Below are 26484 nucleotides of genomic sequence, written 5' to 3'. Positions count from 1 at the left end.
TAGGTTGACCTGTCTGTCTGAGAATGAGCAATGAATCTTGTGTGACACAGTAAACTCCAACATCAGTGTTAGGTATTGTAAATGGTTACAGTGCACTCTTCTGGGCTTTATGTTGTTTGGAAAAGTGGCACAAAGTATTCCTCACTGATTTCTGTACCCTCCTCAGAAAAGTACTTTGCAAACGATCAAAGTTTCTTGTTAATCTGGAGAGAAATCCTAGCTCCAGTGGTATCAGTTTAAATTTATGCAATTGGTTTGGAGCATATTTTATACATTAAGTTTTCTCTCTTGATTTTTTTTTTCCTCCAGTTCTTGTCCTTGTTTCTTGAAGCCGAAGTCTAGCTTTGAAAAAAATTGCAATTATCCATAGTAAGCTTTCAAGCATGGGCTTCCCCCTTTCTGTTCCCTAATTTTCCAGAGACGTATGTCAGAAAGTCGCAAAAACAAATAGGAGGACATGTACACAAAAACTATCCAGGAGCTAAACATGCTTGCTCAGGAGCATGCTCACAAAGCAAAATGTGTTGCATGTGCAGAAATGCACAGAACAAATGTTAAGACTTTATCCAGCTGAAGATTATAAATCCTTGTTGATTTCTGTGAAGCAGAAGCTACTCTAGTGTCTTTGAAGATATCATCAAGACCTGGCAAGATCATTAGGGAAGGCTGTGTTCCACAAGACTTCAAGTACATGCACATACTGAAGTGCTTGGGAAACCACTTGGAGTCTTCCAGGGTTTGATTTCTTTTGAAAATCATGCCCTGGGATTCGGTAATCAACTAAACTAGCTCTGCCTAGGCTTTTTGTCATTGGAAACCAGCCTTGATGGGGCTTTTCATGATGAATAAAGATTTGGTCATAGTTCAGACTCAAATTCCTCAGGAGTACTTTAGAGTTCACCCAGTTTTAAACACTGAGTAATTAAAAAAATAAAGTAAGGCTTTGTACTGGTTATTCCTTAACTATGTTAATTGCATGACAAGTTTCAACTCAACTTTTATACAACAGAAGCTTTTCATGTTTTTCTACTTGCTGAAGAAAGATTTCATGGGAAAGTTATTTCTTGTTTTCTCTCTGCAACATTTATATTTAAAACTTGCTTTTCTTATTTTTTTTTTTCACTGAGTCTTAACCTCATTACAGGCCAGTCACCCACATGATAGTAAGGCTTTCATTACCTACTGATAAGGATTTTCTGCCATCTAGACAACCATTTAAAACCTTAGGCTTGACATTTCATTTTTCCAGAGTAATCAAACGGAGACATATATTTGTTGAAGAAAGGGACTTCTTTTACTAATTTAGCCAGTAGAAAGAATTATCATCTGCAGATGCCTTACTCATATGCATAAATGGGATGTCTCTCAAATTCCATAAGATACAATAAAAACTACTTCTGCAAAAGTTGGCATAATCTTTGTGGAACGGAGTTGCAAAGAACAAATCTCAGATAGTAAATCCTTTCTGGGAATCCTGCCACAAAAACTTTGAGCAAAAACTTTACTTTATTTAAAATATTCAGAGAGCTAAGCATTAAATGTGTCACAGACAAGGAATGTATAATGTAGTTGGTTTCCTGCAGATCCAGCAAGCCAAATTCTTTCTCCTATAAGTGACTACAATTCTATCAGTCTTGCTGGAGCCTTGCCTGTATACACAGAAGCAATTTTTGCTCTGGACATTTTTCAACTTTTTCTTTTTTTTTTTCTAATTAAAGGGTTCCTGTTTGAATGCTATGTTAACGTTTTCAATAAGCTTTCAAACATGATAAAAATACTGTTTAAAAATACCAGGTAACTGTATTGTCCAACGTTGAGCAGTATTTCCAACTGGGATAATTTCAAAGGAAAAAGATTTTTAATCAAGCCCCTGTTGATTTATGAATCCATAAATACCTAGCCACTTCACTCCATAAATAAAACGGTCATAGTACCATAGTAATTCTACAATGTTTTGGACTTTATTCTCTCACCTATCCTTTTTAATACTCAAGTGTAACAAGTAATTTCAGCTGGAACATATTTATGTTCGCATTTCACTCAGTTCATGTGAAAGTCCAATATGAACATTTACTTTTATGATCATTTTGGTCCAGTCAAAAGAAATTATTGTTTCCTCAACTACTCCTGTGTTCAGTAATATTAATCTTATCAAAAATCACTGTATTAAACAAAGTCTAAAGACTTTTCTGATTACTGTATTATCTGAAGATACTAACAGATATTTGAACAATCTTACCAACTTCCTATAAGCTTGTACCAAATAAAAGCTTCCTGATACAAATGGAAGCCACGAGTGTCACCCAGCATTCAGAAATGATGCTTACAAAATGTCAATGTTTTCACATGAGCAAACAGCATAAAGCCATTGACTGACAAGGCAGCACAGAAAACATATCAATCAAAGCTGAGCTAGACTTGCTGTCACTAAAACAATCAGCTTCAAGATAAAGTCTAATCAGATTTTCTGAGGAAATAGAAATTCTAGCACCATCTAGAACTGACCTAAATACCTTCAGTGTAAGCAAGAAAACACTGCCACCTAGGCAGCCAAAGGAAAAACAGATAATAGGTCATTTAAATAACTGCATCATGAATGGCTGCATAAAATTTAACTGGAGCACTTACTTAAGTCTAATTGTGATTTTCGAAGTTATGGAGCCTCTTGCCCCTTTTTTAGAAATGCAGTATTTCAATACATTTTCATTTAAAATAATTTTCCTTTTCCACATTCAAAATAAGGACTACCTCAGCTTGTGCTGTGGGGATCACAGTGTACTCTTTGGTGTGACCACTATATAGACCAACCAGCCAGGTTACCTTGCATGCAGTTTTGACGATCTCACAACCTTGCAATAATCAACCCTACAGTATTTCACTCTTTACAAATTCAGTTCAGATGTGGGGAAGGGAGGGCCCTACCAAGTGCCAGTTCTACAAGTTTCTGTCTTGTACCATCCTGCAGAATTCAAGAACACATTTTTCTGAGACACGCAACAAAATGCCTGGTGACTACTTTTTAAGAAGTCTGAAAGCTTCTGTTTCTGTGCAGTCCTCCATAAATGAAAGAAACAGTATTTGTTTCAAAGAAAGCATGTATGGTTTGTAGAGAGAAGTTTTCTATTGCTTTTTGTTTTTCAAAACTGGAAGGCATTCCTTAGCTTTGAATAAATGTATAGCAGCTCTACTGAGTTCCATGAAAGCTGCATCTACATGGCTGTAGACAGAATTCTGTAGACAGAATCCTTAAAGTATAGCACAAACTGTGGTTTCATTTTGTGTGATATTTATCATCTCCTTAGAGACACTTGTGCTCACGGCCAGCTGTCAACGTCCTGCACAATTAGACTTCTAGGGACTTAAAAACTGCAATATGAACACCTGAAGTCCCAATGAGTGGAGGAGACATAGTTACATTGTGATGTAATGTAAGAGTTCTCTCTCTTGAAAAAAGAAAAAAAAAGTTATTCCAAACATAAATTTTATGTTATAGTTTCACACAAAACTAAAATTGATCTCTTCTTTCCCAGACCCAGGTTGGTCTCTTAGAATGCACTTTAAATAGGTAAAAACTCATAAACAATAAACCTGCCTTTCTTCCACATCTTTCTTCCCTAGAAAATTTAAAAATCAATGAATGCCAAAGGATGGATTCCTTTTAATGAGAAAACAATTATGGTAGTGCTATTTTAAGACCTGCTGCATTAGAGAGTTAGTTTTTATGGACGATCCTGCACTTACTGATACATCTCTCATCGGTGTTTCTATTTTTGTTGCTCTTTCCCCACTGAAATTGCTGATGCTCCTGTTGACACTGCTTTTGGAGCCATTTCCTTTGCTGCTGATGCTACAGATTCTGCTGAGGTAATGTAATTGCTGTGGTCATTGTTAATGGCCCTGAACCGCTCCTTCTCCTGCTATCCAAAGTACTTCTATTTTTGTTCTCCGACATTACACCCACTGAGGCCCTGAAAAAAAACAGTGACTGACCGCCGGCAGGTGAGTACCTCATGGCTCTGTGTGACAACAAATGACAGCGAGATGATCAGATGACACTATGGCAGCAGTCGCCCCGCGGGGCTGTCTCTGAGCTCCAGAGCCGGGACAAGTTCCTCCCACCGCTCCCTTCCTCCAGCATCAGAATGGGGAGGCGGTGGGGGACGCGTGTGTGTCACGCTCTGTCGGCTGTACCCGGCAGAGTTTTCCCTTTTCTCAGCAACGTGGCAGCGGCTGGCATCGCTGCGAGCGGGACCCGGGCTGGGCCCCGTACAGCGGCGGAAAAGCAGGAAGGCTCCCAGAGCCCCCGCGCCTCGGAGACGGGCCCTGCCTCACCGGAACCATCAGGGGGCTCAGCGCAAAGCGCGGGCAGAGGACTCCCCTGCCCCGCCGCGCTCCCCTCCCGCACCGCGGGTCCGAAGCCCCCCGGGGGAGCCGCACCCCCTCAGCGGCGCCCGCGGGGGAAGCGGCGGCGGCGGCGCGCAGCGGCGGTCCTGGCGGGGGCGCTGCCGCTGCCGCCGCCGCCGCCCGCCCCGCCTCCTCCCGGAGTGCACGCGCCCCCCTCCGCCTCCGTTTCCCAGAGTGCGGCGCGGGAGCGGGGCAGGAAGTCTCGTGCGCTTGAGTCAGGGGAGGAGGGGGAGCCGCCGGCGGGCGCTCGGGGCGGCGATGGCGCTGGAGACCCTCTCTCCGGACTGGGAGTTCGACCGCCTCGACGACGGCTCGCAGAGTGAGCGCGGGCGGAGCGGGGCGGCGGGAGGCGAGCGGGGCGGCGGCGGCAACCTCCACAGGGTGGGAGGAGGCGCGGACTGAGGAGACCCCGGTCCCCTCTCGGCCCCGAGCCCTTCCTGGCCCCGCTCGGCGCCGCGCCCCCGCTGAGAGCGGGAGGGAGGGAGAGGGGAAGGGAAGGAGGAGGAAGCTGTCGTGGGAGCTGAGCGAGGTGACCCTCCCCAGCCTCCCTCACGGCCCCTGCCCTGGGCGGGGAGCCGGGCGCTCGCCGCGCCCCTCTCCCCGGCCGCCAGCCGAGTGCCGCTCCTCCTGCGGTCAGGCCTGCGGGGGTGGTCTGTCGCGGTGACCTTTTTTCCTCCCTGCACCCTCTCTATAGTTGTCGGAGGGTGCTTGTTGTAGGAGAGGGGCTTTTCCAGCCCTTCATCCTTTACCCCCTGTGGGGATTCGTCTCCAGGGTCCCCGGCGTGGCAGGGAGCGGGCAGGCCGGCGTGCCTGGCTTTGGCTTCTTGCACGAGCTGGGCAGGAGGAGCAGGTGCTTGTCGTGGGGATGGAGTTTCTTTCCTTCACGATCATGTCTCGTGACTCACGGTTTTTTTGCAGCCGCTTCCTCGGTTAGCCCGAGAACTAACTCGTGGAGATAAGTGAGTTGTATGCAGCTTCCGTTGGTAAAGGCTTTTTGGCAAGTGGTCACTTGCGGTTTCACCTTTTGAAAATGGTTAAATAAGACCTCGTGATGCTTAAGTCTTTGACAGCGGGTTCGTGTGCCCGTCAAAATCCACGTTTTTCTCAGCCTGTGGAGGTGACCTACTTTCTAAACAGGGAATGTGTATGTTTGTCGCACTGTAATACACGCTGTAAATTGAACTGGGCCAAAATAATTACTCCAGGTGTTGCTGTGAAAATATGTCACTCGTGGTCCAACTGTTTCACTTATAACGTTATCCTAAGGGATGGTGCTGTTTATGCTGTATTTATTTTATCTGGATTTCAATGCAGACTGAAGCTGTCCTGAACTGAGGTTTTTACTGGTTCTCTATCTGAAGAATTGAAAATTTTACTCAAATTTGAGATCTTCACTAGTTTGACTGGGGCATTAAGTGCAGCTACAAGAACTTTACATGACATAATATGCTCCATTACCACCATCTTGGTGGTGAAAAAACAGACTGATAGTCGGTTGAGAACAGCACACAGTGCGCTCCTAGAGAAAAGTCAAGGAGAAATCCTGTGAAATGAAAAATGTTTTTTGTCGTCGTTGTCTACTTTCACTTTATATCACTAACCTTTAACACTTAGAATTTTCTCAACTGAGGATACAGGATACTAAGTAAGTCTGGGTTTTATCTATCCTGGATATTTATGGACATAGCACTTGCAAATCCTGCTGTGGATCCTGCTGCATAAGTCCATTGAATATTGATATCGCTGATTTTATGGGAGAAGATTAAGTTGGGGGATGTGTACTGCTGAGTAGATCTCTCGCGGTATTCCAATTGTAATGCTTTCATTTTATCACCTGAGGAGAAACTGAATCAAACTTTATTGTAGACAGATTATACCTTATGAAGTATGTCTGCTGCTCTAAAGAAAAGAAAATGTCTGCTTTCTGTGATTTCTTTTTCTATGCGAGCCAGTTCATTTAGGAAGATTCTTCTGCATCTTAAAAAGCTTCCCCCATCTCCAAGTAATTTTTTATCTCTGGCTAGCTAATAGCTTTCACTCTTGTTTCTGTAAAACACTGTGAAATCATTCACACCTGTCTCTTATTTATATATGATCAGTACAAGGTGGCAAATTTATGGCTATCAATAGTTAAGTATTTGGAAATATTTAAGTTATTATTTAAGTTATTATCATCAGTTATATTGAGCTATAGCATTGTTCAAATCCACCATTTGGCTGCTGGAAAGGTGACAGTTTTTGGGTCTCTAGCAGAGTGCTGCTGTGAGATTTTGCCTGAGAAATGCTGCCTGCTTCGTTGGGAATTGATTTGAACAGCAGTGCCAATTTCCTACTCTTGTATGATTTGGAAGCTTTTTCTGTTCTTCCTGTAAAACCCCAATATCTCTGTCAGTTTCTCTGCTCTTAGTTTGTCTCTTGTGTGAAGGGAGGACATGGGACTGGGGGAGTACTACAGCATGCTTCTATAATAAGTCTCCGTACTCCAAATTTTCTAGCAGTAAAGAACTAAAGTTGACATGGTGGTTAGTTAAACTCCATTCCACATGGCTCTGCATCCATCAGTGTTTTACTGGCTTTCTGCAGCAGAGCTTCCAGAAGATGCACTGGAACGAACCTGAAAGATGACATAAATTTGATGGAATAGAATAACATGATGATACAACTCATGGGCTGCCTGTCACTGTCTGGAGTGCATACTGCTGATTGAGAGATTTTTGCTTGCTTGCTTCTTATCCATTTACACGAAATTCGGTCTCGTTATTTCGACAGTGCCTGTGCACTGTCTAGGCTGCAGGTACGGGTAGAACCCAATGGCATTAATGCAGAATTTCGTGTGGGGGAGTTTACCATGCTTCTGGGATAGGCTTTGCCGCAGTCCATGTGCCCTTATGGTTGGCATTGCTGCTGGCTTCAAAGTAGTAGCTTAGTATTAGTTCAGGACTTCACTGCAGTCATTTCTCATCAGTCTCAACCGTCCCGTGCGTAGTCCTTGTCATCTTTTCCTTATTAATTTGTCCTTATTCGTTCCTCCCCTTAGGCCTGGTGTAGTGTCTCTGTCAAGTATTTCTTTCTCAAAAAAATGTGTAAGTGATAATTGATTCATCAGTGCTTTTCCACAGAAGTAGCCATCGACTATCATTTGGTCAGTTATTTGCCACATGGATGAGTAAGAGGTTAAACATGCAGAATAAAAGAATGTAAGTTTTTTAACTTTCTAGAGCAGCCTACTTGCTTAAATGTGAAAAGGGCATGTATAAAGCTACGTGAGAGCTGAGTTCTTGTTTAGGAAAAGTTCAGTTGTTTAGCAGACTTACATCCTCTTAACTTTTTTAGATAATCCTATTTTCAACACATAGCAGAAGATCACAAACTATTAGATTTGTTATTGAATTATGGGGAAGACACTTTAGTCTTCACATGAAAAAGGATTGTACTTCTTTACCGAGCACAGAAGCCTTGAACTATAGTCACTCACCCTGTAGTTCAGATTATGCAACTAAGTCATTAATTACATATAATTTGAGGCAGGGGAAGAGGGGAGAGTGTCATAGAATCATAGAATGGTTAGGGTTGGAAAGGGACCTCAAAGATTATCTAGTTCCAACCCCCCTGCCATGGGCAGGGAAACCCTCCACTACACCAGGTTGCCCAAAGCCTCATCCAACTTAGCCTTGAACACTTCCAGGGATGGGGCATCCACAGCTTCTCTAGGCAACCTGGTCCACTGCCTCACCACCCTCAGAGTGAAGAATTTCTTCCTTATATCTAATCTAAATCTCCTTTCAGTTTACAGCCATTGCCCCTTGTCCTATCACTACATGCTGTTGTAAAAAGTCCCTCTCCAGCTTTCCTGTAGGCCCCCTTTAAGTACTTAATGTGGGAGGAAAAAAGATGAGGATAGAGTGAATGAAACTTTTGTGGACCAGTTGTCTTTAGACTTACTTTGCTAATTAATGCCACTGTTCTTCGTGTTTGACCAGCTGAATGCTACCTTTTGAACATAACAGCCTGTTTTGCCCCTAGCAGGTAAGAGGACAGCAACATGACAGCTGAGCGATTCAGTGACCAGGTGCTAAGCAGAAGAAAAGTTCTGCTTGAAGATGGTGGATTGGCAAGTAGGGGGAATGATTGAAAGCCAAAAACTTCCCATGTAATGCCCAAATGACTCACTGAGAGGTAGCAGGGAGAGAGTGGAAGGGGGATTGCTACTAGTACAGCTGCTGCTCAGGCTGAAATGAGTAGACCCATTGCCTCAAAGCTCTAATAGGATTGCACATGTACTGGTTCAGCCGACGGATGGAATCACCTGCCGTGTTACAATTTCTGCAGTCATTTCTTTGCTCTGCATCTTGATGTGATTGCCAGGTTTATTAAGATCTTACTCTTTACATTTACATGTACTTTCAAAATAATTTTCTGCGAACCTCTTAGATGTTTGATATTCTTTAAGTAGTGTTTGGATTTCTTTTAACTGACGGTTATATGACTGTTCTTAAGAAAATAAGAACTTTTTGTTAAAGATGCAGTTTTATTAAGGAAAAATGCTGCAGCAAAACGAGGAATACAGTACTACACGCTAAATAGCGACAGATTAGTGTTTTTTTTTGATATTGCAGTTTATTGAACAGTCTATAAAACTGTACAAATGTTATCAATTCTCAGAAATTCATGCCGAAGTGCAGTTGAAGAATTATGGAAAATTTCTTGAGGAGTATACATCTCAGCTGAAGAGAATCGAAGATGCTTTGGATGACTCCGTTGGAGATGTTTGGGACTTCAGTCTTGATCCCATTGCATTAAAGGTCTTCATATATTTAATATGTATTGCAACTGTTATTTTCCTAGCTCCTCCTTCTCTTCAAAACTTGAGAAGTAAAAGCTTGATGCATTTATGCTATTAAAATTTTGACTTTTGTGTTTGAGAAACCTATCCAATACTGTTTTAATTATCAAGTAATTAAGAAATTGGTGCATATCATAAGAGAAGATGTTCTCATATTCTTCTTCTTCAGTCTTCTGAATACTAGTGAAAGTTAAGTGAATTTGTAGTTCTTCATGTGTTGGGAAGCCTAATTCCAGCGAAATTCATCTCTGTGGGTTTTGGAGTATTTATCTGGGGGCTGGGGTTCCAGAAGAGCTCACTAAAACTTGTATAATTGCAGAGCAAACTGCATGTGTATTTATAGTTGTGCTTTTGACTTAATGGCCTTGGAACAGTATTTTCTGTCCTCCAGAGGTGGCTGTTTCCTTGGTCATGTGTTCTCTGTCCTCTGTGGAGCTTTTTTTTTTTTTCTCTTCACTGAATTTGTGGACATCATTTAAAAACGCTTTTGTTACCATATGGAACTTGTCTGTGCTGAAGATGCACTTGTAGGTAATCATCTGTCTGAATAATTTGAATAAATTACGTGTAGGGCCAGCACAGTGCTGGATGTGTATGAACTAGTCAGTATCATATCTGACTTCAGTACAAAATGTCAGTGCCCGCATACAGATATATACTGCACATCTTAGTTCCTGCATTTGAGATTCTTAATTCGTGCTTTAGGTTTCCTGAGCTGTTTTTTCTACATATACCATAATGACCATGCTTTTGCTTTCCAAGTTTTGTGAGTAAATTGTTGTAAATGCTACACCTAGTACAGCTAGTTATTTGCCTTTCTGCCTAGTGAGAAAGGAAAGGTATTTCCATGTAAATGTGAAGAGAGGTTTCCTGCAGCATAGGTTGCCAGTAATGTGCTATTGGTTCTCTCTTATTGCTGGCCTTATTTAAGGTTAAACCGAGGGGGGAAAAAAATTACTTACCTAGTTGGATAAATGTATTTTTGACTAATATTTTCTAAAGTTGTTTGTTTGTGGTTTTTTTGTTGTTGTTTTCTTTTTTTTTTTTTAAATTTTAGCTTTTGCCATATGAACAGTCCTCCCTACTGGAGCTCATAAAGACAGAAAACAAGGTAAGCGCTTTATGCCTAAAACACACAAAATATAAAGGAGTTATTCTAGCTGAAACCAAGCCTCGAAATGTGAATCTGTTTGTAATCTGTGTGTTTTTTTTCCCCTTTGAGTCTAGGTTCTAAACAAAGTAATAACTGTGTATGCTGCCCTTTGCTGTGAAATCAAGAAGTTAAAATATGAGGTAAATTTAGCTGTCTTTTTTTACTGTGTATGACAATGTTTGCAGATTGGCAAGCTGATATATAAATTTATTCTTTAGCAGTAAGAAACAAGATATAATGTCTGAGTAATTTTTATAGCATGATTACATATGCCCCGTTTATTAAAAAAAAGATTTCTGCTTTTGTTGTCTAGGCAGAAACTAAATTTTATAACGGCCTCTTGTTTTATGGAGAAGGAGGTAAGTAGCTCCCTTTAAAAGCTTGTGGTTTTAATTTATTGTTTCAGATTATGTTAAGTGCTACAGTAAGTGCAATTTTACAATACAGATACGTGCTTTCTCTTTGTCTTTGACTGAAGAACACCAAATAATAGACTTCTGTAGGGATATATGTTAGTGTCTTGTAAGTCTCCTGAGTTAGCTTAAGATAACAATAAGACTTATCTGTTGCATTAACAGGAAGTTTTGTTGCAGCTTTATTTACATGAGAGGTAGGGAGTATGGGCTGCTGAAGTTGTATTTAATGTATGACATATAGAAACCTGAGCTTATATACCGTAGCAGCTGTTTTTCAACGTGTGGCATTGAAAACCTGTTTTTCACGTGTAAATACATCCTAAGCCAACTTATTTCCTATTGGGACTAGATTTTACATTGGTTGCAGTAAAACAGTAGGTCTGTAATTTGATTGTAATAAAACAATGAAACCATTAATAAGTAATTTGGACCAAGTCCTGCCTACTGTACTTACGCAATCATAGTTGTTCCAAGAGAACTTCCAGTGTGTCAGTGTCATCTGCCCTTTGAATGCAGGTAATAGTACTTGTACTAGTGTTTAGACTATGACATAATATAGGGACACAAGTGATTGTAAGTCAATTCAGTTGTCAAATCATGAGACCTTGCTTTAGGTGAAAGCTGCTTTTTGTCTTAGAATTAAACTGGTAACTCCTCCGAAGGGTTGATCTTAAGCTTCTGCCTTAAAGGATGCTAGTCGAGGAATAAGCACAGATCTTGGTCCTGAGGACTGAATATATTAATGAGTTGGTTTAGAGCATATCACCTAACTTTGTTTTCTATTTCAGAAATTTGAAAGAAGGGAAAAGCCTTTTCACAGTGGTCTTGTAAAAGGGCTTTTTTAAAAGCTTTTCAAGAGCATTGACTGTGACAAAAGTATTGGGGAATGTGAAATCTTTGTGATAGGGACTGTTTATCATTCCTTTAAGTGCTATGTAAGATGACTGCTGGGGTTCAGTTAAGGAACATGAAAAAGTATGGGTTTGTTTTTGTGTGGGGTTTTTTTTAGCAGATTCTCACTTCTTTCAGACATGGTTTTAAATATCTTAAAAGAAAGTGATATGCTGCCAGAATGATACTAGGGAATCCCTTAAAACTTCTTCATGTCTTTAGCATAAAAAAATTCAGACTGTTGTGGATTAACATTACAGCACCAGATTGTTCCTGATGGATGTTCTGCAGGGAATGCTTGAGAATAGCAGGAACTGAGATGTCAGCTTCCTGTGGGTTAGGTGGGGATGCAGAAATTACTTTCTCCACTTCCATATCCCTCCTTTTAACATCTGCTTTGATAACAGCAAGTTTACTTATTTAGAATAGCTGACAAAGTTACTGGCTCAAGGATGGTTGAAATGAAACAAATACTGTGCTGGCCTTTTCCTTTGGTATAAAGAAATATTTTTTTTTTGTCTTGTCCTCGGAGTGGCTAGGGCCAGTCTAGAAACTTTAAATAGTTGGTTTGGTTTTTATGGGGACATACACTAAATAGAGTAAAGGTTACGTAAAATACATAAAGGGGAAACATGCAATATTTCAAATCTTGTACCAGACCTTCATCTTACAGAAGTATGAAGACTCCTTTACTCTCTGGTGACTGCTCTAAAAGAACATATTTTATGAAGTGATAAGACCTGCATTTCTTATGCAGGTAAACTTGCAATTATAAGCCATTTTTGCTCAGGGTGGCCCAATAGGAAAATCTTAAGTCTAGAGCATTAATCTGTCATCACATTGAAAAGACTGTATTTTGTCAAGTGGTATTACAGCTGCTCCGATTGACTGAAACAATTTGGCATTGGTGGTGTAACTGTTGTATTTCCTAGTATCCTGTTAGTGTACTTTGTTATAAAGGTAATGCTTTGAAGCTGTGGGGATGAGCTGGTTCTTTTGTGCACAATGGTATGTAGGAAAAAGGAAGTCGATTTCTTGACAAAATTGTGTGCTATGCAGCTTTTTCTTCTGATTAATGATGTAGTATATTCTTTCAGTAAATAACTACCAAGAGTGTTGCTTGCAATATAAATACCTGGTGCTTTCATAGAAACTTTTTACAATGTAAACTTTTATATTGTTACATAATATATATGCCTTTAAAGAAGTACATTTCATATTCTTGATTTTCTTTCAAGCAATGGAGACTTTTTTCCTGCTTTGCGTCTCACTTATAAACAACGTAATTTTTAATGAGAAAGAAACTTCAAAAATAAGTCCAGTTTAGGAAAGCAAAATTAAAAGTTTTTAAGGCTCCCTCAGTATGCTTATAATAGCGCGCTCCGCTTGTATAACAAACACATGGCTTGGAGGGCAAGCTTCAGTGTTAGTTACAGGTCTAATACAGGCTTTTGAAAGTAGTGACAAATGTTTGTCTTTAAAGCCACAGATTCCAGCATGGTGGAGGGAGATTGCCAAATACAGATGGGAAGATTTGTTTCTTTCTTGCAGGTAGAGTATGTTTTGATGATTATTTTTTTTTTACAGCAATTATAATCTTAATTTTACTTGCAAAGTGGATTTAACAGTCTTCAGTATCCTGCTTGCATCTTGCTGAAAGACATTGCAGTCATTTGATGTGTTACTATGTTTTGCCTGCAGACCTGTCACAACTAGCTGATGTATCGCCCATTGTTTTGTTTTGTGGTTTTTTTTTTATTCTTCTTTAAAACTCTGGAAGTCTAATGAGAGAAGAAATTACAGTTTGTGTAATCATTGTTGAAAGAAATTAGAATTTACTTAAGAAAATTTAAGTAAGAGAAGGTAAATTGAGGTTTCATTTGATGGCAAAGTTAGATACCTATTTTTATGGTTTTGATTAGCAAGTTTTAGTTTTCATTTAATATCGGGAATGGATTAATTGTTTATATATCTTTTTTTTAGCAGATAAAACAAATCGAAATTAAAACATGTACCTGGAAAAAAATTGCTTGTGCCTTACTCAAGCTTTCAGGGAAGAGCATTCGTTTCTTATACAGTTTGGTTGTTATCAGGGTCCTTTGCATGAAAACAGGATCTGTCTTTCTTCTGAGGATTTCCTGTGCCCTTGGGTTTCAGTTTACTGTGGATTTTTTTTGATCCTCAGTATAGCTTAAGTAACTGTCCTGTTCCCAAAAATATTTCTATTTTTATGCAATATTGCTTGTAATGAAATATCTCGATGGAGATATTGGACTCGATGATCTCTAAGGTCTTTTCCAACCTAGAAGTCTATGAATGAATCTGTGTTGAAGTACAGATTACACGGGAAGTTTCCAGAATGTTTAAAGAAATTCTAGTTTAACAAAGGTTAAAATTCTTGTTCTTGCTATATACTAGCATGGCAGCAGTCATTTACTGAGTCATAACAGACTGAATGCTATAGAAGTTGTTTCTCAACCTCTTTTACCATGCCTAAATGCAGTTAGTTGTGAGGATATCTTGTTTTTTTTTCCTATTTTTCAACCTTTTTGTTCTGTAAACTTTGTCCGTTTCTTCCTTCCTGCTAAATTTCTTATTGAGCAGATGTTTGAGACCTTTTAGTGATTCTGAGATGGGGTTACTGTATACCTGTGTTTTTTCAGACTTTTTTTTTCTGCCTCAATACTCTGTCCTGGTGGAAGCTGAGACCGGAGTGACTGGCTGGCTGGATTTCTATGAGCGTTGCAAACCCACTCTGTAGAACAAGTTTATGTTTATTTATAGGGAATACACTGATGTGTATATCTATATGGTAAACACCAGACAAATACAGCAGTATTGCTTGTGAACCCACTTAATATGAATGCTGTGGTGGCTTGCTGGTTGTTGAGCAACTTGGGAAAGAAGGGAGATGGGAGATTTTGCCCCAAAGGGAAGGTTAGTGTGTTAATAGGTGTGTGTTGCTTTGGGAAAAGCTATGAGGAAAACTTTTTCCTTATTGAGTTTGTTCTTTTTCAGCTGTTGCATTTTCCTAAATCCACTCAGCAGTACTCTATATCCATAGACAGGGAAAAGCTGTTCTAGTCAATGTTATGAGCGTATCCCCAAAGGTGGTGTGAAAATATCAATGAAGATGACAAACGAGGTGAAATGTTGCTTTCATAGAGCTAATCTCCATGTATTGGTTTATTGGCTCTTCTGAGTTCAGGATTTCTTGATTAACTAGGTGTAATAGCCTTAAATTTGCTATGTCAAAACATTTAAAAAAAAATCAAAATAGTTTTGTGAAACACTAGTTAGGTACTCTCTCTCTAGGCTGAGAGAGTTGGGGCTGTTCAGCCTGGAGAAGAGAAGGCTCCGGGGTGACCTTATAGCAGCTTTCCAATATCTAAAGGGGGCCTACAGGAAAGCTGAAGAGGGACTTTTTACAAGGGCCTGTAGTGATAGGACATGGGGCAATGGATTTAAACTGCAAGAGGGGAGATTTAGGTTAGATATAAGAAAGAAATTCTTTACATTGAGGGTGGTGAGGTACTGGAACAGGTTGCCCAGAGAAGTTGTGGATGCCCCATCCCTGGCAGTGTTCAAGGCCAGGTTGGATGAGGCTTTGGGCAACTTGGTGTAGTGGAGGATTTCCCTGCCCATGGCAGGGGGGTTGGAACGAGCTGATCTTTGAGGTCCCTTCCAACCCTAACCATTCTATGATTCTACTCTTGATCCTGCAGAAGACAGTGTATCGAAGAACTCTGATATAATGATCATCTCGTCTGTATTATGTAGCTGCTAATATGTGTGTCCTGTTAAATCGGACTATTTCCTGGAAGTTCTAAAATGGCAGCTGGTCTCCCTTCACCAGGAAACATGATCTCAATTAATCCATTAATCTATTAATCCATTCCTCTGGAATCTGTTGGCTTGTTTCAGCTGCATTTGATAGAGCAATACAAGTATAAGGAGTAACTACACTTGTATGTTTTGTGAAAACTGGTGACTAATAGAAGGCAGAAGCGCAAATAAGATCTATTTTTGATGGAGAGGAAGACAGAATTCAGCTGTTAGCCAGTCTTCTGGCAGGAATGGCAAGCTGGCTGGTTAGCCAGTGTGGGCTGTCTGCTATGAAGCCATCTGTGTGCTGGCTGGCTAGGCTCTTCACATACTGACTTTTCCCTGATGGGATTATAGGGTGCATTAATTAGCAAATATTATTGCAGTTAAGGGAAGCTCAGATTCCTTTATCCCATTGCTAAAGGAATGCCTTTTAAAAATCCATTTTAGAAATTAAGATAGCCCTTCACGTGGTCAGAGTTGATCTGTTCTTACCCTTTTTTTACTATGTAATTGAGATTAAGTTCTGTTTCAGTCCAGAATACCTCTCAAAGACATTGTCTTGCTTTTTTTTTTGAAAGCAGTATTCTGTGGCTTATCACTGTCACAGTAGATAGACTTCTGTGTTAATTTCTAATATGAATTTGGCTAGCACCAGCTCCCAGAGCATGACTCTTGAATCTAGTTGGGGAAAGGCACAGCCTTTGCTATCAGGGATATTCTCTCTTTCAGAGATATTCTCACTTTCAGTGCTTGGGCGCTGTTGTCAAGTTACTTCTTACTGTCTTTGATAAATTGAACCAATAGTATAAATAGTCCAAGTTCTGCTGGAAGCTTGTGTTCAGTAGCTTCTTAGCTTAGTCCCAGATGCTTTTTCAGAGCTGTTGGTAGAATGTTTTCCATCCTGCTGTAGGTCTGTCTGCTGACTTGGATTAGGCATGTAGTTGGAGCTTGGGCATGAAGTTCAGTGGTTTATGTTCAGTGTATTGGATGTAATGACAACTTGTGTATGAGGAGGGTCTATAACATACAGATGCATTTTATTTTCTTGTGTTTCAGGAGCTCTCTTGCTTTGTTACCCGATGTTACGAAGTGGTGGTGAACGTAGTGCATCAGTTGGCTGTTCTCTATACCAGCAACAAGTAATTAATCCCTAAAATGCTATATTGTTTTTGTGTAGTTAAGCAAATGTATAACATATGAATGTTCTGTCTAAGACGTTGTCATTTTTGGAATATTGCTGTCTAGAGATGTGGAGAGTGCTTTGCTGTGCAAGTTTGGGCTTCATAAGCCGTTATGGAAGTGGATTTGTTTTGTTCTCAGAAAAGGCGATGCTTTTATATAATGAGATACAAGAATTTTATTTTTTTGTCATTTTTGGTAGAATTGATGCTTCAGAGGCACTTAGTTTTTATGATTAAGAGATATTATTACTCTTTTGTCCTTGTTCTGTTTGAGAGAGCTTCCTTCTGTTGACCGATACAGTGGATGCCAGTAGCTTCAGAAACTTAAAAACCAGATCACTTTCACAGTTTAATGTTTTAAATATGTAAATCTTGATATATGTTTCTCACAGAACAACCATGGATTTGACACCTGAAGCTGAGCTTTGTGAGAGCTGTTGGGTTTAGCTCTTCTGAAGATCTGAGGAGAGTTTAGCTCTGAATAGGATTGTTGGGTTTAGCTCTGAATATAACTGCAGGGCTCTTGATCCCTTCCTTCACTTCCCTGACATGATAGCATCATTCTTATTCGTTTTATTTGTTGTTTTCATTTTTGTCTTACACTACAGCACAAGGTAGACTTGGTATGGTGTTGAATGAACAAGGCTGGATGTGTAGCTTGGACATGGCTTGATTAAATGCGTGAAGTGATTTTGTACTTCTGGGCCACAAGGCTGTATGTGTCAAAGCTACTTGCCGTTAGCATAACTGACTTGGAAATTGCTGATATACATGTGTGCTGAATGCAGTCAGTGGTTTGAACCAGTGACATGCTTAACATTTAAAAATGCAGTATTAAATTTGATCGTAGCACACAGATTTCACATAGCATATGCTTTTAATCAGATTTTGAGGTTCTTCTGTTTTCCGAAGTTACTGTGTTAATGAAGAAAAATGTACCCCAAGAAACAAATAACACACTGTGATACAGAATTGATAAATATGCACTGTTCTAAGGATTAAAAAGTCGTTAAAATATTTATTTTAATTACAGGAATGCACCTAAAATTATAGAGACGTCTGGAGTTCATTTTCAGGTGGGAATGATTTGGAGCCCTTTTGCTTATGTTAATGTATGTATGTCTTGATCATTAATCCTGAGAAAAGCAGCAAGAGAGTGAGTTTCAAGAACAACTTTAAATCTGGAATCTCCTTTAAAGGTTTTATTTTGTTAATCAGCTTTTTTCTGACCTTTATGTGAAAAGGGCTGGTATCTCTACGTCATATTCTAGCTCTCTTAGCTGAAAGCGTTTGCACGCTCCCTTATTGTGTGCAATATGTGCTTCTGCATGTAGACAGTTTTAAAAATCCTACCTTCAATGTCGAAATAGATCAATGAACTTAAAGTGGTGCCTACATGCAAACTAATGTTTCTTCTGTCACTACCAGAAATACTAAATCTTTAAGCTACCAAACCAAGAAATCTCTGATTTAACTCTCTAGCCAATGTCTTGTTGGATGATAATATATTGAAAGGATCCAAAGTTTTATATGCCACTCATGACTGCAATAAACTTTTCAATAACTACATATTTTTTTGTCCTTTTTTTTTGTGAACAGGCAATGTACGAGCATCTGGGAGAGTTGCTCTCAGTCTTAATCACTCTGGATGAAATCATTGACAATCATGCCACTCTGAAAGATCACTGGACCATGTATAAGAGGTGTGTCTCTGAAGGTGTGAAAAATACTCCCACAACATAAAAGATAAAAGCATGTGTGTTGCAAGAAAGTCAATTTGGGAACATGGGTTTTGGTAGACTCGAGAGTTTTCTAGAAATCTCAATGAAAAACAGGGCTAAGCTCCCACTATGTCCTCCTAAGAGCACCAGTAAGTTTTTAAAGGGCAGAATGTTGCATTTACAGTACACAGTAAGCATCTTGACAAACAGAGTAATGGTTGGTGGGGTTTAAAACATAGTCAATAAGAACATGATTTTGTACAGAACCGATTTAAGACTATCCCTATCCATATGGATCATGGGGATAGGCATACAGATTTAAGTATGAACTCTTTCTTAAGTAAAAGCTGAAGAGTCAACAACTATAAAGGTAGTTAAATTAGTGGAATGATTACTCTGTTTAAATAAAAACCTAAATAAATAGGAGTTATTCAAATGCAAATAGCTTATATAGACCTAGTGAGTTGTGAGGTTTTTTTAATTTCGGAGTTGCTGCTGAGCACAGATGTGGGCAATTAAAATCTATTATCAAGACAGTACAGGATATAATAAAAACTGTTAGCATGTTTTAATTGTGTTGTGTGTGTGTGTTCCACATCTGCTCCTTACAGGCTGCTAAAATCTGTCCATCACAACCCTTGTAAGTTTGGGATTCAGGAAGATAAACTGAAGCCATTTGAAAAGCTGCTGTTAAAACTGGAATGTCAGTTACTGGATGGAATGATATTTCAGGTAATGAAATTAGTGTTCCCCAGTATGATACTGGAAGCTATTACCTTAGAGCGACGCTCTTTTTAGAATGGTTGGTTGGTTTGTTTGTTTTTATTTTGTTTTGTTCCGGATACAGTGATGTGTGAATTTGGCTCTTGTATCTGTGCATGAGGGGAGAAAAAAAAAGCCTCTATTGTAAGATCCTTCCTTGCTCTTCTCATGGGCTAGCACTGTGCCAGGCTTTGACTGGTAGCTGTTAACGCTTACTGTTTCGCAGAGTTACAGAAACGCAGACAACTTGGCATTAGGACTGAGTGTTATGAGGGAGTCTGTTTTTCACCAGAAATTTTAGTAGTGGTCAGACTTATATACCATAGGTCCTCTTAATTTTAGCTGCAAGTTAAAGTCTCCTCAGTAATCTTCAAAATACGTGAAGTGTAACCTCTTGTTATATGTTTTGTCTCATTCCTGGGTAGCTGACAGGTTCCTTCCTGGCAGGTATCTGTCATTAGGTACCACTTCAGTGGTGTGTACCCCTGAAAGATGTAAGTATACAGGTGGATGAGAAGCATAATTACTTTTTCAATGCATTGAACTTAAATGTGTTCATACAAGAAGCCATCTTTTTTTAGAAGTGTGTATTTGAGACACTGAAATCAGATGTTGTGGCAAAGTGGGCAGAGGATAGCGTTGCTGAATCTGGTCACAGCAGAGTTATTTCACCAGGACTGTTTCTCAGTTCTTACTGTTACGTCTTAAATGACATAGAGAAGAAGGTTTTGTTTTGTAAAAGCCTCCAAAAGGGGAAATTGTAGGTAAATAAATAATTAAGCACAATTTGGCTTATTCTTTGAAAGGACGTTGCTACCAGCGATCCATTTTTCGCCTTGTATTTCTCTAATGTTGCATTAGTATGAAGACTTCATTATATGCTTTAGACATCAGTAAGATTTGTTTGGTATTCCTAAAGGAATTTGTTTCCTCTCCTGTCCTGCAAATATCTTCCTAACAAAAATACATGAAAAATATTCTTAAATACAATTCCGTTAAAGACTTTTCTAATATCTTTAGAAAATCTAAAGCGTGTCTCTGTTTTTTGACTATTGTGTGAGTTTTGGTATTTTTTTTAAACTGCTGCCAGTGGTGTGGGGTTTTATGCTACAAGTTCGTGAACAACGACATCCTACAAGCGACTTGCATTATAATCTTGTTTAGTTAAGGGGTAGTTAGTAAAGTATTATGATGTAGCGATGCAAATACACATCCAGTTTCTTATCACTAGCACATCCAGTGGTTTCTTTAAAAATGCCCTTTAACAGAAATGCAAAGTAAATAAAATGGTTTTTTGAATGTTAGGTGTAAGAGAGGTTTTTAAAGTTTTCTCTTATTATACTAAATAATTTAAGCATAGTTAAAAATCTATATGTTGTGAAGTTTAAGACTAACTTCAGGTTAGTCGTAAATCAACGTGCTCTTGTAGGATTCTTCTCTTGCAAAATCAGTATTCTTTTAAGGTCCAAAATTCATGACATTATCATTATCTTTTTTTTTTCCTTTTTGCTCAGGCCTGTATAGAGCAACAATTTGATTCCGTAAATGGTGGAGTGTCAGTGTCGAAGAATAGCACGTTTGCTGAAGAATTTGCTCATATTCTTCGCACAGCTTTTGCAAACGTTGAAGCCAAACTTGGTAATGCAAACTCATGCTTCTCCTGCCAGCTTCACTGTTTCTAAAATTGTTTGTATTGTTTATCTGGGAGTAGACTTCAAAAAAGGTACATTTCTGCAGGTGAACCTTCAGAAATTGACCAGAGAGATAAATATGTGGGTATCTGCGGCCTCTTTGTACTGCATTTTCAGATTTTTCGGACCATAGACAAGAAATTCTACAAGTTATTGCTGGATGTCTGTAAAAAGGTGAATGCTTTATTCTTCTGTCAGTAATTAAGAGGGGGGAAAAAATCTTTAGTAATGAAGTAGATAATTTAGGTAATTTTCTTAGTTGCATAGCATAGCACAGACTTGGGAAAAGAAAGAACACACAGTTTACCAAAACAAGCCATAAAGCAGAATTAAGATTTTTTTTTTCTACATTTTTATAATTCCCCCCTTCCCGTTTTCTTTTAAAGATGGTCTAAAACCTGTGTACTCATTTAGCAGCAAGGTAAAATAAGTTGAAATTACCATTAAAATGTTTCTTAAGATTAATGTGGCACTGAGGACAAAAAATTGTTTGAGTTATAAGTATTGTGGGACTGCATAAATGCTGGGGGTTTTGACCTTTGGCTGTAAACATGTATTTTGAAAGACCTCTAAGTCCAAAGGTGATTGGGACTTTTTCATATCAGGTGGTATTAAGAAATTATAAAATTCTCTAATACTGTTGAGAATCACTGAGAGGGGTAATAACTTTGCTTATGATATCCTTAATGGACTTATAGGAGAGAAACCTTTTTCAACACGAACATAATACTTTGTAGAAACTAGTTATGCAGAAATAAACTGAATTGTGTGTTATGGTTCAAAAGAGGCATAAGAAACATGCATGGTGGCATAATATTTGTTGTCGTTACATATGTTTATTGCTGCTTTGAAGTATTCCTCCCCTTTTTTGTCTTTTTTTTATTTTTTTTTCCCCCCTCCCTAGGTACCAGCCATCACATTAACTGCTAACATTATCTGGTTTGCTGACAACTTCCTGATTCAGAAGGTGCCAGCTGCTGCCAAACTTCTGGACAAGAAAAGTATTCATACAGTTAAAATGCAAAGGGAGAACTTTCTACAGCAGAAGGCACAGTCACTTACCAAGTATGCTTCTTAAATACTGCTTGATGGTGCTGTTTGGCAAATGTTTATAAACACGTGGGTTTCTTCATTCATGTACTAGCATCTTGTGTGGTGTTGCTCAGTGGTGTTAGTCAACGTTTCCCATTTCACTGCGACAATATGTGTGTTAGTGTTGCTGAAAAAGTGTTGGTCAAGGCTAGGCTTTTTTTTATGTCATGCTTTCAGAAATATGTGTATTATGTTACCAATATAAGAATATTCCTGGCAGTTCTAAGTATTTGGTTGTTTCAGTTGTTTCTGTTTTCATACTTTCAACTTCCTTTTTTTAAAAAAGTAGTTTCTAGTAACCCGAGCTGCCTTGTTTTCTACTGAGGCTCTCTGCGTTCTATGTGTTTATGGAAGAAGTTGCTGGTAGGCTCATAGAGGAGTTTTTCTCTGCTCAGTGATGATACTTTCTTTGCAAGCATTTCTTTCTTCATGACTCTTTTAATTGTTTGTTGAATGGTCTTTGAAATTACCTGTATTTGAAAAGGCTTCTCTTGTTTTGTGCTCTGTGTGTAGTTTGCAGGTCACTTCCCTCTCTGATTTCTTTCTAAAATATGTTTAAACATGAGGTTTTTTTTGGCTGTCAGTCTCATGAGCAAGTGTGCTGCACTGCACAGGGAGATAACAGGTCAAAGTTTTCTGTTTATGTTGCAGACCAAAGCAAGAATGCGGAGAATGGGGTCTGTAGAATAGGAGTAAAAACTTAGATTTTGCAGATTGCCTTCCAACCCTGTTTGCAAGCTGGCAGAACTGGGTTGGAGGAGAGGAGAGAGGGGAGAAAAGCAACTCCATGCTCCTCTGGCAGATTATTTTCACTATTGCCGTGTTTCTGTTTCAATCCACCTCTTCCTGCTTTCTGTCTTACATCCACAGGAAGATTCAAGAGCTCTGATTGAATTCTTTCCTGGGCTTTAACTCCTGGATGGAGCATAATTGCACTGCTGATTTGCTGCTGGTCTTGGATACAAGTCATGTCTTGGCAGTTCTTAAGATTAAGAAAAGGTTGAAAAAAAAGGTCTCAGTATTCACAGTCATTTCATAGAATCATAGATCGAGTCCACCCGTAAACCTAACACTACCAAGTCCACCACTAAACTATGTTCCTAAGTGCCATATCTGCACGTCTTTTAAGTACCTCCAAGGATGGTGGGCAGCCTGTTCCAATGCTTGACATCCCTTCTGGTGAATAAACTTTTCCTAATATCCAATCTAAACCTCTTCTGGCGCAACTTGAGGTCGTTTCCTCTTGTCCTGTTGCTTGTTACTTGAGAGAAGGAACCAACACCCACCTCACTACAACTTCCTTCAGGGTAGTTGTAGAGTGTGATAAGGTCTCCCTTCAGCCTCTTTTTCTCCAGGCTAAACAACACCAGCTGCTTCTCATAAGACTTGTGCCCTAGACTCTTCGCCAGCCTTGTTGCCCTTCTTTTGATGTGCAGTTTTGAGGATACTGTAATAAAATTCAGCTTTTGCATCTGCTGATGTGAATTCTGCCAATAATTTTTTCTTGCTTTTATACAAATTCTTGCAATGGTTTTGGGTAATTGGACTGTTGCCTTAAATATGAGTACTCTTTAAAGTGTAATTATTGCTGTCACAGTCGATGACCTGAATACATTCCTGCTATAACTACTACAATAAATGGTATTGCAGTGTCACAGTTCTGTAGCATGGAATAAACAGCAGTTTTAAAAGTGAACTCTATTTAAATATTTAGTTACAACTCGTGTAATCCAAGCAGATTAAATTTTGGAGAATTTTAAGAGCAGTCCAGTCTGGCATTGATGTAATGGCAAGTTATATTTATGTGTATATGTATGTATATAACAAAAATTCAAACTTGGAGGAAAAAACATCAGTGTAGGACTTTTTTTGTGCAGTGTTTAAAAGCATTTTCTACCAGTTTTATTTATTGTTTTAAATTAAAGAAGTGTAGTATATGTAATGCTAAGAAGGCTATTTGTCCTGTTGAAAGATAGATGATTTGACTCTTTGTACGTTTGTACAAATAATTGGCAGATTAATACTGACATATGGAGAATTAAAATATAAATGAGTATGGGGTTCTGAGACTTTTGAGAACTGAGTTACTACTTTGGGGGCTGAATATTTAACATATTTCCCTTGCAAGAATTGAAGCTTTGGAAAGAGAAAAGAAAATCCTCATGCTTTTCCTGTTTGAATTCTTTGTTTCCTTTTCCAGAGATATGCAGTCGTATTACGTTTTTGTGAGCTCATGGATGACAAAAATGGAATCTATCTTATCAAAGGAGCAACGCATGAATAAGTTTGCTGAAGATCTTTCTAACCGCTGCAATGTCTTTATCCAGGTGTGCAGTCTTTTAATGTGGTGATGCAGCAAATGGTGCAGCAAACGGATGTTTTGGTGCAAGTTGTTGAACACAAAAAGAAATCACAGAAGTTCTGTGGTCATTGGTGTGTTATTTTACAATGTGGGAATTCTTCTAAAACTTTAAATGCCCAGTAGATAGTCTTTTAAATAAATCTGTAATAGGCTTTTCCATAAGGCATGTGGGGAAAGGGAATCTGACTAAATATTTAGTGGCTGAAATGTTGAGTTTTTTGCTTGATTTAGGAAATCAAGAAAGCTTTGTTTCCTCTGTAGTACAGGTTTTGGGTCTTTTTCTTTTTGAGTCAGTCATGAGGTACATAAGTTGGACTGAACCAGTGTCTAATTTACCAGTTTTATTTAGCACAGTACATACTTCCAGTAAAGGTTTTGTGTTGTTTCATTGTGCTTTGCCTAGTGATGGTACTTTGCAAGAATCTTACTACGTTCCGAGGCAGCTGGTTTTCTTTTGGCCTACTAACAGCATGTAGTCTTAATGTAAGATGCATCTTATTTCTGAATTTATTTTTTGCTAGTTTTTATATGTACCTATCTGCCTGACAGAAATCTGATAAGAATAAATGTGTGATAGAAGCAGCATGATCCTGAATCTTCCATATCTAAAGACAAACATGTACTAGGATGTGTGGGTTTTATATTTGAATTATTTGCACTGGACTTAAAATTTTGCTCTGTGGTGAATTGAGTTTCCTACATCACTTGCTGTATTTTCCTAGTCTCTTTTTTTTATTGTTACTACCTTTCCTTTGAAATAAGTTGAATAACGTTTTTGTCATGCTGTATGTAATCAACACTGTATTTAAAAGCTTAGTATACATTGATTTAGAAATGATTGCTTTTTTATTGTGGCATTGACTATTCTATTTAGAAAGTGTAGAACTGTGTGAATATTGTCACTGTATTTATTCCACAGAATCTGGAAGTTTTAGGTTGTTTTTATGATAGGCTGTTTTTTGGGGGGATGGGAGTTGTTTGGGTTGGTTTACATCAGGTCTGCAATTATTAGACCTTTGAGGCTGTGTGATTAATTAATTCACTGACCTATGTTTAATTTGAATGGCTCTAGAAGAGGTTAATGATCAGGTGATCTAATGACTTGTAGGCAGTTTCATAACATCTCCCTAATAAAAGGGTCTTGTTCAGCTTTGGGATCCCAGGCTTGCTTATTAAGTGGAGTGGTAGGTTCTCTAGTGTGAAGAGGCAGAGGTTAGCTCTCTATCATGTATGAAAGAAAACAGAGAGGACTTATTTGATTGATATGTTGTGAAAGTATTATCTTTTCTCCCCCCCTCCCATGCTTATTTTATTTTTAGGGCTTTCTTTATGCATACAGTCTTAGCACTATCGTTAAAACTACAATGAATCTCTACATGTCAATGCAAAAACCTATGACCAAAACCTCAGTGAAAGCTCTATGCAGACTTGTGGAACTTTTGAAGGTAGGTCACTGGATGGAAATTGTTTATTTCATGTAGGCCTTTACAAAGAATGTTGATCAAACATCACATATTAAAAAAACCACTGAGATGGGAAATGGTTTTGCATGGATGGCTTCTTGTTCAAGACTGGATTTGTTTAGAGAACAGGAGATTTGGGAGGCTAGAACTGATTTTCTGTAACTTCTAACAGTCTTCATTAGTTGGTCTCATAGAATGACTGAGGTTGGAAGGGACCTCCAGAGGTTGTCTGATCCAACCTCCCCCTGCTCCAGCCTCCCTGGGGAACCAACCTATGCCAGTGCTCGGTCACCACCCTCACAGTAAGAAAACGTTTCCAGATGTTCAGAGGGAACCTCCTGTGTTTCAGTTTGTGCCCGTTGCCTCTTGGCCTGTCACTGGGCACCTCTGAAAAGAGCCTGGCTCTGTCGTCTTTGTCGTACTTAGATACATTGGTAAGATTCGTCCCCAAGCCTTCTGTTCTCCAGAGTGAACAGTCTAAGCTCTCTCAGCCTTTCCTCATATGTGAGATGCTCCAGTTCCTTAATTATCTTCATGGCCCTCTGCTGGACTCTTGTATGTAGTCCGTGTTCATGTCTCTCTTGTACTGGGGAGCCCAGAACTGGACACGATACTTCAGGTGTGACCTTACCAGTGCTGAGAGGAGGAGAAGGAACTCCCTCAACCTACCAGCAAAC

The 26484-nt window shown here is 39.1% G+C and overlaps 1 protein-coding gene across 1 annotated transcript in view; it reads left to right on the top strand.

The window, feature by feature from the left end:
* The first annotated feature begins 4662 nt into the window (after positions 1-4662).
* WASHC4 (WASH complex subunit 4) overlaps positions 4663-26484 on the top strand; it is a 41146-nt gene continuing 19324 nt past the window's right edge. Inside the window, exons 1-15 of the mRNA XM_086611135.1 lie at positions 4663-4723; positions 9067-9206; positions 10305-10358; positions 10475-10540; positions 10714-10759; positions 13191-13258; positions 16592-16674; positions 17750-17792; positions 18316-18419; positions 19049-19169; positions 20714-20837; positions 20937-21064; positions 21795-21955; positions 24183-24309; positions 25664-25789. Coding sequence (XP_086467261.1) covers positions 4663-4723; positions 9067-9206; positions 10305-10358; positions 10475-10540; positions 10714-10759; positions 13191-13258; positions 16592-16674; positions 17750-17792; positions 18316-18419; positions 19049-19169; positions 20714-20837; positions 20937-21064; positions 21795-21955; positions 24183-24309; positions 25664-25789 — 1452 coding nt within the window. The remainder of the gene's footprint in view (positions 4724-9066; positions 9207-10304; positions 10359-10474; positions 10541-10713; positions 10760-13190; positions 13259-16591; positions 16675-17749; positions 17793-18315; positions 18420-19048; positions 19170-20713; positions 20838-20936; positions 21065-21794; positions 21956-24182; positions 24310-25663; positions 25790-26484) is intronic.

This window comes from Tauraco erythrolophus, chromosome 4 (genome assembly GCF_009769465.1).
Source record: "Tauraco erythrolophus isolate bTauEry1 chromosome 4, bTauEry1.pri, whole genome shotgun sequence".
Lineage (NCBI taxonomy): Eukaryota > Metazoa > Chordata > Aves > Musophagiformes > Musophagidae > Tauraco > Tauraco erythrolophus.
The sequence above is the reverse complement of the archived record's forward strand: the minus strand, read 5'-3'. Positions and strand labels throughout refer to the sequence as shown.